A 14,301-nucleotide genomic window follows, 5' to 3' on the forward strand; every position below is an offset into this window, starting at 1 on the left:
TATACACGGTATTTCAGAGTGCAAAGTCGTGGAATATGTACGCATTTTACTGCGACCGTGTTGCATGTACATAGGTTAGGAAGTATACTCAGCATATTTCAGACTAAATTGGAACCTTTTACATTTTCAATATATAGATAGTAATTTCAAGTATACTGCCTCACTTTTAGCATAAAATAAATATACTTGTAGTATACTTAAATAGACTACTTTTTGCTAGGGGTCTGCTGACTCCTCCCATAGCAACAAGTAGTACACCTGGTTTATATTATCAAGTATACTTGAATATAAAATAAGCATAGCAAGTACTGTTTTAAGTTTACAATATAGATAGATAGTATATAAAAAGTAAACTTCGAGCACTCTTCCTCACTTTTAGCATAGACTAAATATACTTGTAGTATACTTAAATAGACTACTTTTTTCTAGGGGTCTGTTGACTCCTCCATTAGCATGAAGTAGTACACCTGGTTTACATTATTAAGTATACTTGAGTATGAAAATTGGTATAGCAAATACAGTATACAATACTATATGCATGTAGTGTTGTATGCTAAATACTTCAGACTAAATTGGAACATTTGAAGTCAGTATACTGCCTCACTTTTAGTATAGTATAGGCTAAGTATACCTGTAGTGGACTTAAATAGATTACTTTTTGTTAGGGGCATGCTGACTTCTAATAATATTAATATTACATAATGCATAGATATTGTATAAAAAGTAAATTTCAAGTATACTGCCTCACTTACAGTATAGACTAAGTATACTTGTACACTTCAATAGATTACTTCTGCTAGGGGGTTTCAAGGAACTGTTCCGGGCTAGAAAGAAGCATTTAGCTCCAGCTCAGCTTTGCTGTAATAAACGCTTTAAAGTGTTTGTGTCTTGTAACAGATTCATTGTTATGTGACAGTTTTGGACAGGCTTTGAAACAACAGCGTGACGAGGGCATTAAATGGCACTTCATCTCAGGATCAACTCCAGCTTTCATGTTTACCTGTTTTTATCTTCTCCCGTTTCGTGGCACAACACTCTGCTTCTGTCACTTCTTTACTCCGTGCAGTTGATTCTGTGCTGTGACAGGGTTTGTCATTTTTTGGTTTTTGCATAGGCGCCGTTTCGCTCGCTACGCTTGGCTTGCAGCGACACGTTTCAGAAATGCCATATTTTCCTCATCTCCCGTGCAGAGCTGAGGGTCTAACTCTCTGAGCTTGTGTCAGGCTGTCTCTCTGCTTCATCAGTGACAATCTGAATAGTATACTAACATGAAAAATACAGCTGTCAGCCCTTCAGTCCTCTGCATCCTCCAAACTGGAACAGCCTTCTTAAAAACTGGTTTATAACTCAGAAGCATGGAGTTTTGTTTTGTTAGTCAGGGAGATTTTGCAGATTTACTGTTCAATTTTGGAAAAAAAGACCAAAAAGATCCAATCTCATTAGTACAGGAGAGTTTGTGGCACTATTTCTAATACAGTACAATCCCTTTTTATTTTGTATAATCTTGATCTGAATTTGAATTTACAAACCAGCTGAAAAACTTACAAGAAAAAACAGGATAATAACTAGTTTGCTGCATTTCTGACATTAAGAATCAGCAAAGAGGTTTCAGCTGCAAAGTGACAAAATCCAGTATTGATTTCCACAAATCCATCTTGTTATCCTTTAATAGATGATCAGTGTGAATCGACAAAAATAAGATTTCTTAAATTTAGTCGTATTTATACAGCTGACCATCATTCCTGAGTGAAATACTAAAGAAACCAACAAAGAAGTGGCTCTAAAAGACCATTGAAAATTGTGTTTTTAACATGTTCTTGTAGCATTTTTCTGATGATAGAGGACATATATATTAAGCTTAAAATAGCATTTCTGAGTATTTCTTTATTCAAATGTTTTTTTGTGATACAGAAAACAAGCTCCCTTTTTGATTTTGCCTAATAATGACAAAATTATAATTAAAAGACTGCTGGGAACGCTTTTTAAATAGATCAAAAGATGATAGAAGTGGGACTTCAGTCAAAATAATAACAATAATAATAAGGTAAAAACAACACCTTTTATTATGTCAGCCTAAAAGGAGATTTGACAGGATGTAGACCATGTTAAAATGATTTTTATCCAGATATGGTTCAACTTTGGCCATGTTTATGCTAAATGCACTCTGGACATGTTAGTGTGGGTTTTTGTACAAGCTTTCAGCATACAGTGCTCACATGGGAAGGCGATTACCCAGTACTAGTGCATATACCTAGTAGAGCTGCCATGATTAGTAAATTATTCACGAGTATGTTGACTGTTAAAATAGTCGACAACTAATTTAATAGTCAATTAGTTATTTGTTGGGGGTTTTTTCAGCTTATACACTTCAAGTTTAAAACTAATACCTACAACTGAAAAAGGCTTTGTGCAAAATGTCAAAGCGGTGCAAATCTTGTGAATCTTGCTCCAGGCTTTCACAAATCTATTCTGATATATTAAAGACTTTGTGTTATATAATTATGTTAGGCACTGTCTCTCCCTGTGGTCATCGGCGATGAGTACTGACTGCACTCAATCTCCCATCAACCCCAGCGCACAGTGTCTGGATGTCTCCACACCTGACTCTCATCAGTCAAGCAGCCTCAGGACATGTAAGCACTGCTCAGACCACACTCAGTGCGGAGTATTGTTTGTGCCAACCAGCCTGCATACTGAGCATTTTATCCTGACCTGATCCTGCTTCAGCTTCTATTCTGCTTGTTTGCCGCCTGCCCCGACCCTTGCCTGGACCCTGACCACTCTGGTTGATCTGTGATGCTCCCATGCTCGGTGCTGACTTTTAGCTGTGTTAATAAACCTGCTGTACTTGGAAGCAGCCGTCTGTCTGTGACAGGCACAAACAGTATTTATTCATTTCTCCTTCATGATTGATTCTCAAACAGTTTCATGTTTTGAGAAGGACGCCATCTATATGTTTCTACCAAATCTGAGTCCCTGATTAGTTCAACTGGTTTAACTTTCCCCACGTGTTTAATAGCCATGCATTTTGTACATAGATTCCGTACATGGTCCTAAGAATTTGAACTTTTCATTGGAAGTGGTCACTCAAACGGGCTTTTCTGAGTGCTGAATGTAGCATTAGAATAACATTAGTTAAAGGAGGTTATACTGACTTTACATAAAGTTAAGCTGTTGTAGAATCAATCTATCATCAGGATAGGTTCAATATGTATTCAATCAGCTATCATGGGTCAAAATTACATTTCTGGAAGTCGGTAAATCTACTTTTATTGATGTTTTCTACATTTGTTGCAACAGAAAATGATTATTAAGTTTAGGCATCACAAGCCTTCATCACAAATGGCTCAAAAAAAAAAAGTCTTGTTTTTCAGTAACACACCGCCTTGCTGCAGCACAAGGACCAAAGTTCTTCACGACTTTCTGCCTGTGTGGACTTCGATACAGCTTTGATAGAAAACTCTTTGGGTATCTGCCAAAAAGTTGCGGCCTCCCTTTTACCTTTAGAAAGTTCATTTCACGCATCAGCTATCTGTAATGGATACACTGTGCGCTCGTACGTGCATTTTAAAAATGTGAGCCCACCTATGAGTGATTTACTGTTGAGAGCATCAATCACTGTTCGCTCACAGAACTCCGAGATTGCCCTTCTACTGAAGTGGGAGCTTCAGTCTCAGCTCTCAATCTTTTTTTAAAACCTTTTCACACAACTTTATTTTTGGACTAATTAATACACGTATAACTTCAGGTGTTTCTTTGAAGTCATTCAACAATCTGCACCGTCTTTTCAGTTAATTTCATCCCTCTGTCTCTAAGATTCACTCATGCTAACTCCTGTAACCGTCTCCCCTCTCATTATGCTCCTACCGCCTGCAGAGCCCGCTGGGAGAGAACAGCTGGTTTAAGATTAGCCAAAGACTACCTCTCTGCTTAAACAGAAGGAGTCACACTTCACTTTTATCTTCCAAATTTAATGCTTTAATCGGGATTTTAACAAGTAATAAAGATCTTCCATTCAGAAGGCTTTTTTATTGCAAATCCTTAAAATGACAATCAAACTAACCTACTTTCTTCTAATCAAACAACTTTAACAGAGACTGTTAAAAATAAAAATTATATGATATTGTGAGTGGAATAGCAAAAGCGTGCTTGGCTGATTGTGGTGGATTTCTTTGAAGCCTGCCAGAGAGGAAGTGTTTGTGTCGGACTACAAAAGAACCGTGTGTCTTTGCGCTCCACTTTTGCGTCCCCCGCGTCAAACTTGGCCACACTGTTTTCCAGCTTTAAACAGAATGTCAAAGCTGCTTCTTTTTTTATTCATCTGTGAGGCTATTTTCATCCCTTTTTTATGCATCAACACCCTGCCTGGGCTGATGGGCGCACTCGAACGCCACACCGCAGGACAGAAACAGCGCTCTGATTCGCACCAAGACTTCCTGTGCTGCCTTTTGCGACTTTAGACTTTTGGATGCGGTTCATCATGTGATTAAAAATAAGACCGTCTGGCGCTTAAAGGACATCAACTGTAAGGAAGGGATTATTTGAAAGCAGTTTAATCAAAGTGGGCTGGAGGGATGGACTTGAAAGTGCCCAGTCATGTAAAAGCGAAAGCGTTCATAAAACATGCGTTTGCATAAAAGATGACTGTAATTATGGTCTTTAAAACTAAGCACCATCTCATATTTTCCAGGCAGCAAGAAATAGAACCATCTCCATGAGACTCCATCGAAAAAGATTATATTTCCTGACTTTTGGCACCATTTTTTTCTCAGAAAATCTACACGAAACCAGCAATTTAAAGCTTGACCTGTGGCTAACTGCAAATGAGGCACAATCTCGGTGGAGGCATTGATCCTGCTGTCTTATCTGGGATGTGACCCCCGAGCAGCCGGTCCCACCGCGTGAGGCCAGAGAGGAGCTTTTTGCTCTTTTAATCCAGAGGTTAACATTAGACGTCTCACAGGGACAATTTTCTACCACAGTAATTTCCAGCTGTGCTCTAAACTCATCAGATCTCCTCACGGCATGGTGTCCATCTGAGAGGCACATTAGTAGCTTTAGAACTTAAGGGGGGAAATATGGAATGAAAACTGTTAGGAAGTTGTATTGGTTTACCAGTTTAAGGAATTAATTTTGTATTTCAGTTGAAGGGATATCCATGGGGACAGATCAGAGCAATTCTGGAATAATCGATTATTGATTAATCAATTTATATGATCCGATTGATCCGACCAGATCAATCGGTCTGGGGCAAGTTATGAATCGAATCCGTATAAGCCACTATAAAATTATTTCAAAATGAAATAAATTGATCATATTTATCTTGGAAAATACCATTTAGATTGAGATACTGTAGGTTAATTTTACAAAAACATGAATGTATCATCACAGCAGACAACACACGTTACGATAACAAAACTATCGGTGTAGTTCAATGTGTGGAAACACTCAGACAAGTGACCATACAGTGTTGTAGAATATTATGTTTGCATTATTTTGATGTGAAAAAATAACAAAAATGCAAATAGATTTGCCATTAATTCTTGTTTACTTGCACACATATTTAATTCACACTTGATTATCTTGCAAGAAATCTGAAGAATCTGGATAACTTCACCTGCACTGTTCAGTACCAGATATTTAAGTTATTTTTTGGCTAAAATGTTCTGGATCGAATTTAAGTCAGTGAAATGTGAACTGATATCGACTGTGAATCTAATCATCAACCACAAATCATGACATGAATCAAATCTCTTAAATGAATCATTATACCGCTATTTTAATTCAGTAGCTTTTTATCCATTTGAAGGAGTTGGAAACTAACCATTTGTGTCCAAACTTAACCACACAGTCATGAAAGACAAGACCTTATGAGCTCTTTTGCTTTGTGAAACTTGTTAAGTTCACCAGAATATGTCACACAAAGAAAACCCAATAGAGGGCAATCAAAAGAATACGTTTTACAACCATTTAAGACTAAGATCTTTTGAATCCATGCTGGATTGTCTACTATTAATTTACTTTTATCTTGAGAGAAAAAGTATTTATAGAGTTATTTCTATCTGCTTGTTCTTGTAAGTTAATATCAGAAAAACTATTTTAGTTTTTGCTAGGGTCAGTGACCTTTCTCAACGCATGGCGATGTCACTTTGAGGAGAATTCTTTGATGGACGATAGTTGCTCTGGCTCGCAGCAGTAATGTGTGAACACAGAATCGTGAACTCTCAAGTTGATATTTAACCTCTTACGACCTAGCGCCCACATGTGTGGGCATCACATTGTGGGTCATAGTTAATTCTGCTATCAAAGCCCAACTACGCAAAAGAGAAATCAAACAAGAGCTCGGGTCTTCAGGGGTTAGACGTCACAACAGATTGGTTGATAGAAACTCTTACCTTGAGCATGTCCCCCTTGTTGAAGCTGAGTTCATCTCCCTCTGTGGCACGGAACGTATAGAGTGCCACCGCTTCCATGCTGGACCCCCACAGCGCTCACTCACACATGAACACACACACACTTAGAAAAGCAGACAGTGCCCCCCCCCCTCTCTGAACTTCTCCCCCAGAGGGGAAGGTGAAAAACGGGGAGACGTCTGTAAAAAAAAAATAAGATAAGACGCCAGAATGAAGTGACGGACGGGAAAAAGAGGAGAAGAGGAGCAGAGGTCTGGTCCGTTCGTTGAGCCACAGAGCGCATGAGAGGATGAGAATGAGTGAGCGCGGCGAGGGGAAAAACGCGACTGGCTGCTGCTCAGCAACACACTGCCATGAGTAACACTCTGAGAGAGGCATGGGGGGTAGAGAGAGAGAAGCAGCTCTCAGGGGCAAGAGAGTGGGAGGCACTTCCTGTGTATATTTGTCTTATACACTCAGTGCGGCTTCGGTGGACTGCGTGACTGTTTCCTTAAATCAGTCTTGTGTAGATGTTGCTTCATCCTTAGACTTCTATCGTTTTGCAAAGATCAATAGCTTCTAGCAGGTTCTGAATGAAATGCTACGCTCAAGTTCGCTAGAAAAGGTCAAAGGAACAACACAACCACTTTATTACTTTCTTTACTAATCCATTACTCTGAGTCCCCTCATGGAGAAAATTATTTGGGCAAAGATGGGGGCTCCAACGCTTTTATCTTTGGTCACTGAATCTGGATCTAAGGCTTTGGAATTCAGCTTTATAGCCTGAGCTTCTGGGTGAGATTGAGAAGCAATAAAAAGATGTAGGTTGAGGTGTTAGACTTCATTTCTTTCTGGAGTTTCCAGGGTAACAGGTGCTAAGCAAAGCTTTCTTGCACTTGCAGCCCCCAAACTATGAGCAGAGAGTTTGCAGATATCTTCAGTAGACGAGAATACTCAATGGTGAATACTTCTATGTTGCTTTCCTACTTTCCTTGAAGGCCTAAGCTCAAAATCTACAATCATTGTATCATCCCAATCCATACATCCATCTTCTTCCGCTCATCCTGGACTGGGTTCTGGGGGCAACAGTCTAAGCAAAGATGCCCAGACTTCCTTCACCTTCCTTCAGCTTCTCTGGGGCCAGCCAAGAGACATAGTCTCTCCAGCATGTCCTGGGTCTTCCCCAGAGCCTCCACCCAGTGCGACAGGCCCAGAGCATCTCCCCTTAGAAGTATCCAGGAGGCATCCGAATCAGATGCCCGAGCCACCTCAATTGGCTCCTCTCGATAAACGGCTCTACTCTGAGCTCTTTCCGGTTGACCGAGCTTCTCGCTCTATCTCCAAGGGTGTACCCAGCCACCCTACAGATATATGGAAGTGAAACTTGAACCTTGTATCACCATCACATCAAGCTTTCAAGGACAATCCAGCAGTGACACTAGAGATCCATTCTCAAGATCAGATGGGATAATTTCGTCACAAATGTCGAGGTGCTAGAACAAAGCCACAGATATTTAAATCATCCTCATCAGAAGCAGACTACGCCTTCAACGATACTTCTGTCTGTCAGTTTGATGACTTGCAGTCTCACATTAGTCTGAGGAGGAAAAAAATAAATATAACAATGAAATTTGAAGATTTTTTTTTTTAATTAATGTCTCGATACAAAGAAGAAAAATATAAAGTCCATGAGGAGAACAAATGCTAATGATCAGCTTCTCTTCCCTGTTGGTTTTGGACTTGAGCGGTATGCCTATCATCAGCACACCACTCCCAAAGCGGAGTTCCTGATTGGTCAGTACGACCCAAAGCTTTGCCAAAGTTCAAAAATTTGAAGTCTGGAGACTAACTTCGTGCTAAAATGAGCTGGCGCTAGAAAACTGTGCCTCGCCCAATGCTTAAAACACAACAGTGGACCTTTCATCGCATCTGTAATCATTGAAACTGGACGGCCATGCCACTCAAGGAGTATTCAGTATGAACACAGCAAGTCTGAGTGAAATTTCTGAAAGTGTGTTGTCTCATCTGGTTAATAATTATCATCATATTGGACCATAAAAATGAGCTCAAAGATGTTTAGCCTCTGACTTTGTCAGGGATGCACATGAGCTGTGTCGACAAACTTGAGGCATGTTGTGAACACTTGGGTAAAAAGATTGGCTGAACAGTCAACACCTACTTACTGTCAGAGGGAAATGGTTGGTTATTACAGATGGGTTTTTAAACATTTTTTTTTACCAATGCTGTGTACTATGTGATTGTAGTGTAGTTGTCTTTCATTGTGGTTTTTTACTGAATCCACATGTTCCTGTTTAAAAAAACTACCAAAAACCCAACTTGGGTCACCATCAGTATGAAACAACTTTATTGGTTCTTTGGTCCAACAAGAACCAAGTTTAATCTAAACATGGTGCTGCCCACAGGTCCTTAAGGGTCTGGAGCACTATTGGTTACCACTGTTTGGAGTAGCACAGTTTGAAATAATGGCATTAGTGGCGTATTTTTTCTGTAATTAAGTTATCTAACACAATGCTGTTTTTGTTTTACCATTACAGTTACTCTTTCATGTTTAATGGATTTTTTATTACTTGTTGTACCATAAAGTGTCTTTCTGACCAACTTGGACTAATCACCCATTACTAATGAGGTCTGTCTCCAAAATGATGACGTCCGTATCGCGAAAAAATGGCGACTGAGTTGACTTAATTTGGTTGGAGCTGAAAGTAAGCTATTTTCTATGGGTGATGTCACTCAGTCAATGCCTCAAACCCCAAACAGATAGAAGAACCCGAAGAAACTAGGACTCTGGAGAAGCTTTAAGGAGGAAATGGCGTATACTTTTATAGAACTTCCTACCTTCCTTCGAAGGCTCAAAGCGCTTCACAGTCACATTCACACACTGGTGGTGGCTCTGCTGCCGAAAACTGGCACCAACCTCCCACCAGAGGCAATTCAGGGTTAGGTGTCTTGCCCAAGGACACTTCAACACATGGGCAGGCAAGGTGGGAATCGAAGACGCAATCTTCTGATCAGGAGTTGACCGCCCTACCGCTGCACCACGGCCGCCCCAGAGATATAAGAACTACTTCAAATTCATTGAGGTCAAATGCTAGAACTTTGATGTAGAGTGAACATTACAGCCAGAAGATAAGATTTTGTCCACATCCAGATTATATGTACAGATTTTTACCAGACCAGTTTCTGAGATTTAAAGAGGCGATATAATGAAAAATCAACTTTTTAAGCTTTTAAGTGTATTATACTGTTCATTCCTCACTATAAACAACTCCAAGGTGGAATTTTAATCTGTTCACGCATTTCTGAGTATTCCTCTAAAAACTTGTTCCCTGATCAGCAGCTCCTCCCATACACACAAAAAAACGGCCGGGTCCTCACATGCTTACATCACAAGTAGAGAACCGCCCCCTCCAGGAAGAGTCTGCTCCGCCCCCAGCCTAACACAAACACTTTCTCCTCTAGAAGTGTTCAGAACTTATCCGGAATGGCACAAGCAGACGGTGATATTGGGAAGACAGATGGAGAAAGGGAGAAGACTATTTCCTGATGAAGAAATCGAGTTACGAATCGGGAAAAAAGGTTTGAACATGGGTTATCGAGCATAGATGGAAAGGTGAATGTGTCTCCAGGAAAATGAGCCGCATTGAAGCGGAAAGGATTTTTGACACGGAGATTAATCAGAACAACGTTCTCATAATTTCAACAAATCCTGAAATGTTCATCTGGTGTTGTCTGCTGTTCTGATTGAATTTCGCCGCAAAATGAACACATTAGCCATCACCCTTCTGTCTGTGCCATTTTTTTGGGGGGGGGGGAATAAACACCCGGGGTATGCACATCGGTGCTTAAAAATACAAAATTACATTAATTTTTTAATTTTTTTATTTTTTTGTGGGTGATGACGTGGCTGACTCTAGGTTGATGTCATAAAATAGGCAGCATTCTCAAGGAGCGAGCGACTGAGTCGTTTTACTTCCGGGTATGAAAAGATTTAGCAAAAACAACTCATATTTCATAAAGAACTTGTTTTTTAGTGTTCCAAAGGCAAACTCTGATCATATATATGGAAATAGTTTACCCTGAAAGACTAAAGAAAAGCATGGTATAGGCCCTTTAAAGTTTAATTTATTAAATTTTGGACAACTTGGAAAAAAACCCAAACACACTTTATGGTGCTTAAATGTTTACTTCAGTTCTGAAAAAAAAATACTTACAATGTAATAAAAAAAAATTACACTGAAAGTTAAAGAAATGTTTTTTATCATTTCAACGGACTCCAATTTTTGACTTACAATAACATATTTTTAAAGTTGTGCAAATAGTTGCTAATAGTTACTTTTACTATAGAATAAATCAAGTACTTTCAGTTACTTTTTGGATCAAATAGTGAGTAACTACAAATATTAACTTTTTTAAAGTAATGTTCCCAGCACTGTTAGTCACTGACAGATTGTTGTTGCTCAGGTAAAAGACATTTATAAGTTTTATTTTTATCTATTTATGAAGAGGTTCTAATGACATAATTTCCTCTTCCTTTGCCAACTATTAGCTCACAACCAACAAGCCACATTGATGGAAGACGTATAGCCACTTCCATTTATCAAAGTTAAAAACAGAGCTCTCTAAATGCTAATTGTTTCAGAGAGTAAATGGAAAGAAAACAGACCTGATGACGGTTTAACACATTTAAACACATCTGGGGTCACTTCCTGTGTGAATCGGGCAGTTAGAGACACTTTAAGACCACAGGCCGAGAAGAAGTCTTTTTCTAAATGATGCACTTTTTTGGACAGATTTCATGCTAAAGTAGATTACATAACTACCTGTCAATGAGGTCTGTGTCCGAATGTGATCATAGTTTTTATAAAACAAGAAAAGAAAACAAGCAAAGAGGGAAGAGCCAAAGCAGAAGTGAAGGAGGTCTGTGACTTCTTCAGCGTGACCTGCCCAGGAAATTCCCCGTCTGCTGACCGCTCGAAACTGTTTCTCCGGACTTCAGAAGAAGAAAACTACGGATTACGAAATCATGTGATGGCTTCTAGAAAACCACAGATCCACCACCATTTTTTTATCCACTGCAATGCAGCCGCCTAACAGAGTTGTCTTATTTTTTCAAACTCTCAACTGACACTGTCAGTCTGTGGTTATTTTCTAGTGTCTCAACCACACTGCTATTCTTGCATTTTGCTCAGCTGGTTTAGTTTAGTCCCTTCATTTAACTTTTGGAGCTTTAAAATCCCGCTCAGATCATATTTGATCTGTTTTAAAAGAGTTCCCAGTGGTTTTTTAATTATAATTCTGTCGTTTTTTACCCCAATTTTTTAAAATTTTCTAGAACATAGTTCCTGCAGAGTGGCTGGGGTAATTAGAAATTTTACTCTGAGTTGTCAAATGGGGTATGGGGTAACCCCGCCCCCCTTTCCATCCCTGTTACTGAGAGCTCTCCGTTTACACGCTCTCCCGCTATACGGCCTCTCACATCTGCAACCTGACATGACTGGTGCAACAAAATAGAGAGCAATGTTGGAGCTATCCAACCGTACAGTTTTGATTCAGATACCATCTCAGAGGAAGAAAATGAAGACGTGGATGGATCTAGTCGTCTACAAATGATGCATCAGAATGAGGCCAGCCAGCGTATTTTGTACGTCACAATACGCCCTATTTTGGACTGCATTTTTTGTCTGATTCCAAATAGTTTGAATAAAAAAATAGTAAAAAATACAAATTTAAGTGTAATATTATTTCTATTCATCTTCCATCATCAGAAAATGGCACAAGAACATGTTAAAAACCAATTTTTTTATTGAGATTCTTTAAAATACTTACAAAGAGGCCTGACATGTTCTCTTATCAACGTTTTAATAGTGAATAAGATGAATTGAATGTTTGTCGTTGTAGGTTTTTTATTAGCCACCGCACGCATGTACCATCTGTTTGAGCAGCACTGACGCATCATGGACACTGACGCCGACAGAATGAAAGCACTGAGCAGGTCTGTGTTTGCATTTGAGTGTGTTAAAGCGGAAGCAAACGGGCAATTGTGGAAAAGCAGGTGGGCACAAAGACTTTCGACTTCCTTTCAAGAGAGACAAAAACGTGATAAACCAGCAACAGTTTCCTCGTTTTGTTCCTTTTTTAACCTTTTTTTTTTTTTTTTACAATTTGAAATCCTAAATTTGGTTTTTGTCGCCTGCTCTCCTTCTTTTGACCCTCTTTCTTTTTTTTTTGTCTACTACTGCTGTCTGTGGGTTTTTTTTTTTTTTTCATTTCTTTGTCTCCTCTTCTCACACTAAAAGAAAACCACAAACGACAAGTTGCTCAAGAGAAAGTGAAGCTAAATTTTGAGAGAATCATATTTGGAGTTTAGCCCCATTTATTTTGATTAGAAGATGGTCTTTTTCCCCTCATTAAAAAAATTATGATTATTTTAAACTAAATCCACTGATGCAAAAAAAAAACTTAAACCCATAAGAATGAATGAATCAATGATATACTTTAGAATTTAGAGCTTAAAAAAGTAAAAAAATTAAGATTGACAGTTGTTTTTTAGTTTTATTCGTTAATATAAGTAGGTTTTGTTACTCCTCCTGTCAAAAATATTAGTAATAATGTATAAAATTAATACTTTTCCATCTCAACTTCCAACATTTACCTCAAAATCAGGTTTTGTTCCTCAAAAATTGGCTGCTTCGTTGAGTCAAAACCAACTCTCACTTCTGACAGCACTGGATCGACTCAGTAATCTTTTGATCCAATCAGCTCCTGCCTGTTGTTTGGCTCTTAGCTGTCAGGAGAGTCTTTTGTACGCCGTGTCTTGTCACCATGTCCTTCTCATCCGGATTTCCAGAAAATACTGCGCAGTCTAACTGGAGTGTGAGCCCTTGCTCTGTTGGGCTCTTGCTGGTTAATCAAATTTCCTATTAACAAATTAGTGACTTGTAAAAATACAACCATTTTTTTTACATTTTACGTGATTTGGCTCTTAAATTAATTTTGAAATAGACTTATTTTTGTTCAAAAATGTATCAAATCTGCAGTAAATATATTTTAAACATAGCATTTTAAGATACACCAGTCAGTTTTGAACATAATAAAATTAGGATGACTAAAAAAGGAAGCTAATAATGCAGCAGGACAGGGTGGTGTAATACACCGTTCTGTCTTCCTCTTTTTTTTTTTGTTTTTGCTGAGCTTGGCGTCTTGTAGTCACCTCGTGTGCGTCTGTCTGCAGCCCGAATCCCAAATTCTGTCAGACTTCAGAAAGCTGATCCACCAAATTACACGCATCCGCAGGTTTACATTATCACACACACTCGAGACGAGTTGCTGCCTTTGGAATTGAAATTGTGACAAACACTGCTCACTTATGTAAGTGTCAAGTATCTGACACCAGCTGAACTCCATAAGCTTATATTGATTCGTGGGCGAAGAGGACGATAAACCTGGCAAAACGAGATCACAACTTATCTGATCTGAAGGTTCTGCAAGAGAGGGGGACTGAACCTTTATTAGGATATTTATTTGAGCTTCTATAGTATCAGAAGGGCAAACAAGCTCAGTTTTGTTCAAATTAATTTGGCTTGTGAAAACCAAAATAGAGCACTACTGGCCTCTAGTGGTTGCTGGGAGAACTACAGTCCAATTTGCAGAAGGAAATGAACTTAATAATGTCATCTCAGATCTTTATTACAATCATTTATGAAAAGTAGAAGCATTTAAAAAAATATTTTGCTAATACTGCAATAGATTTTGCATCCAAATGTACTAAATGGAATATATTTGGAAACCATGATTGCTTTCCGTTCACTTTTTATCATCTATGTTTATCTTGCTTCTGTCTTACTAATGTTTGCTGTTTTTTGAGGTGGAAGCATGTTTGACATCCTCT

General features: G+C 38.8%; 1 protein-coding gene across 1 annotated transcript in view; it reads right to left on the minus strand.

Moving 5' to 3' along the window:
* grapa (GRB2 related adaptor protein a) overlaps positions 1-6,945 on the minus strand; it is a 36,171-nt gene extending 29,226 nt beyond the window's left edge. The window contains exon 1 of the mRNA XM_024272957.2: positions 6,396-6,945. Coding sequence (XP_024128725.1) covers positions 6,396-6,473 — 78 coding nt within the window. The 5' untranslated portion in view covers positions 6,474-6,945. The remainder of the gene's footprint in view (positions 1-6,395) is intronic.
* Between the last annotated feature and the right edge of the window lie 7,356 nt (positions 6,946-14,301).

The sequence above is a fragment of the Oryzias melastigma genome, linkage group LG8 (genome assembly GCF_002922805.2).
Source record: "Oryzias melastigma strain HK-1 linkage group LG8, ASM292280v2, whole genome shotgun sequence".
In the NCBI taxonomy this organism is placed as follows: Eukaryota; Metazoa; Chordata; class Actinopteri; order Beloniformes; family Adrianichthyidae; genus Oryzias; species Oryzias melastigma.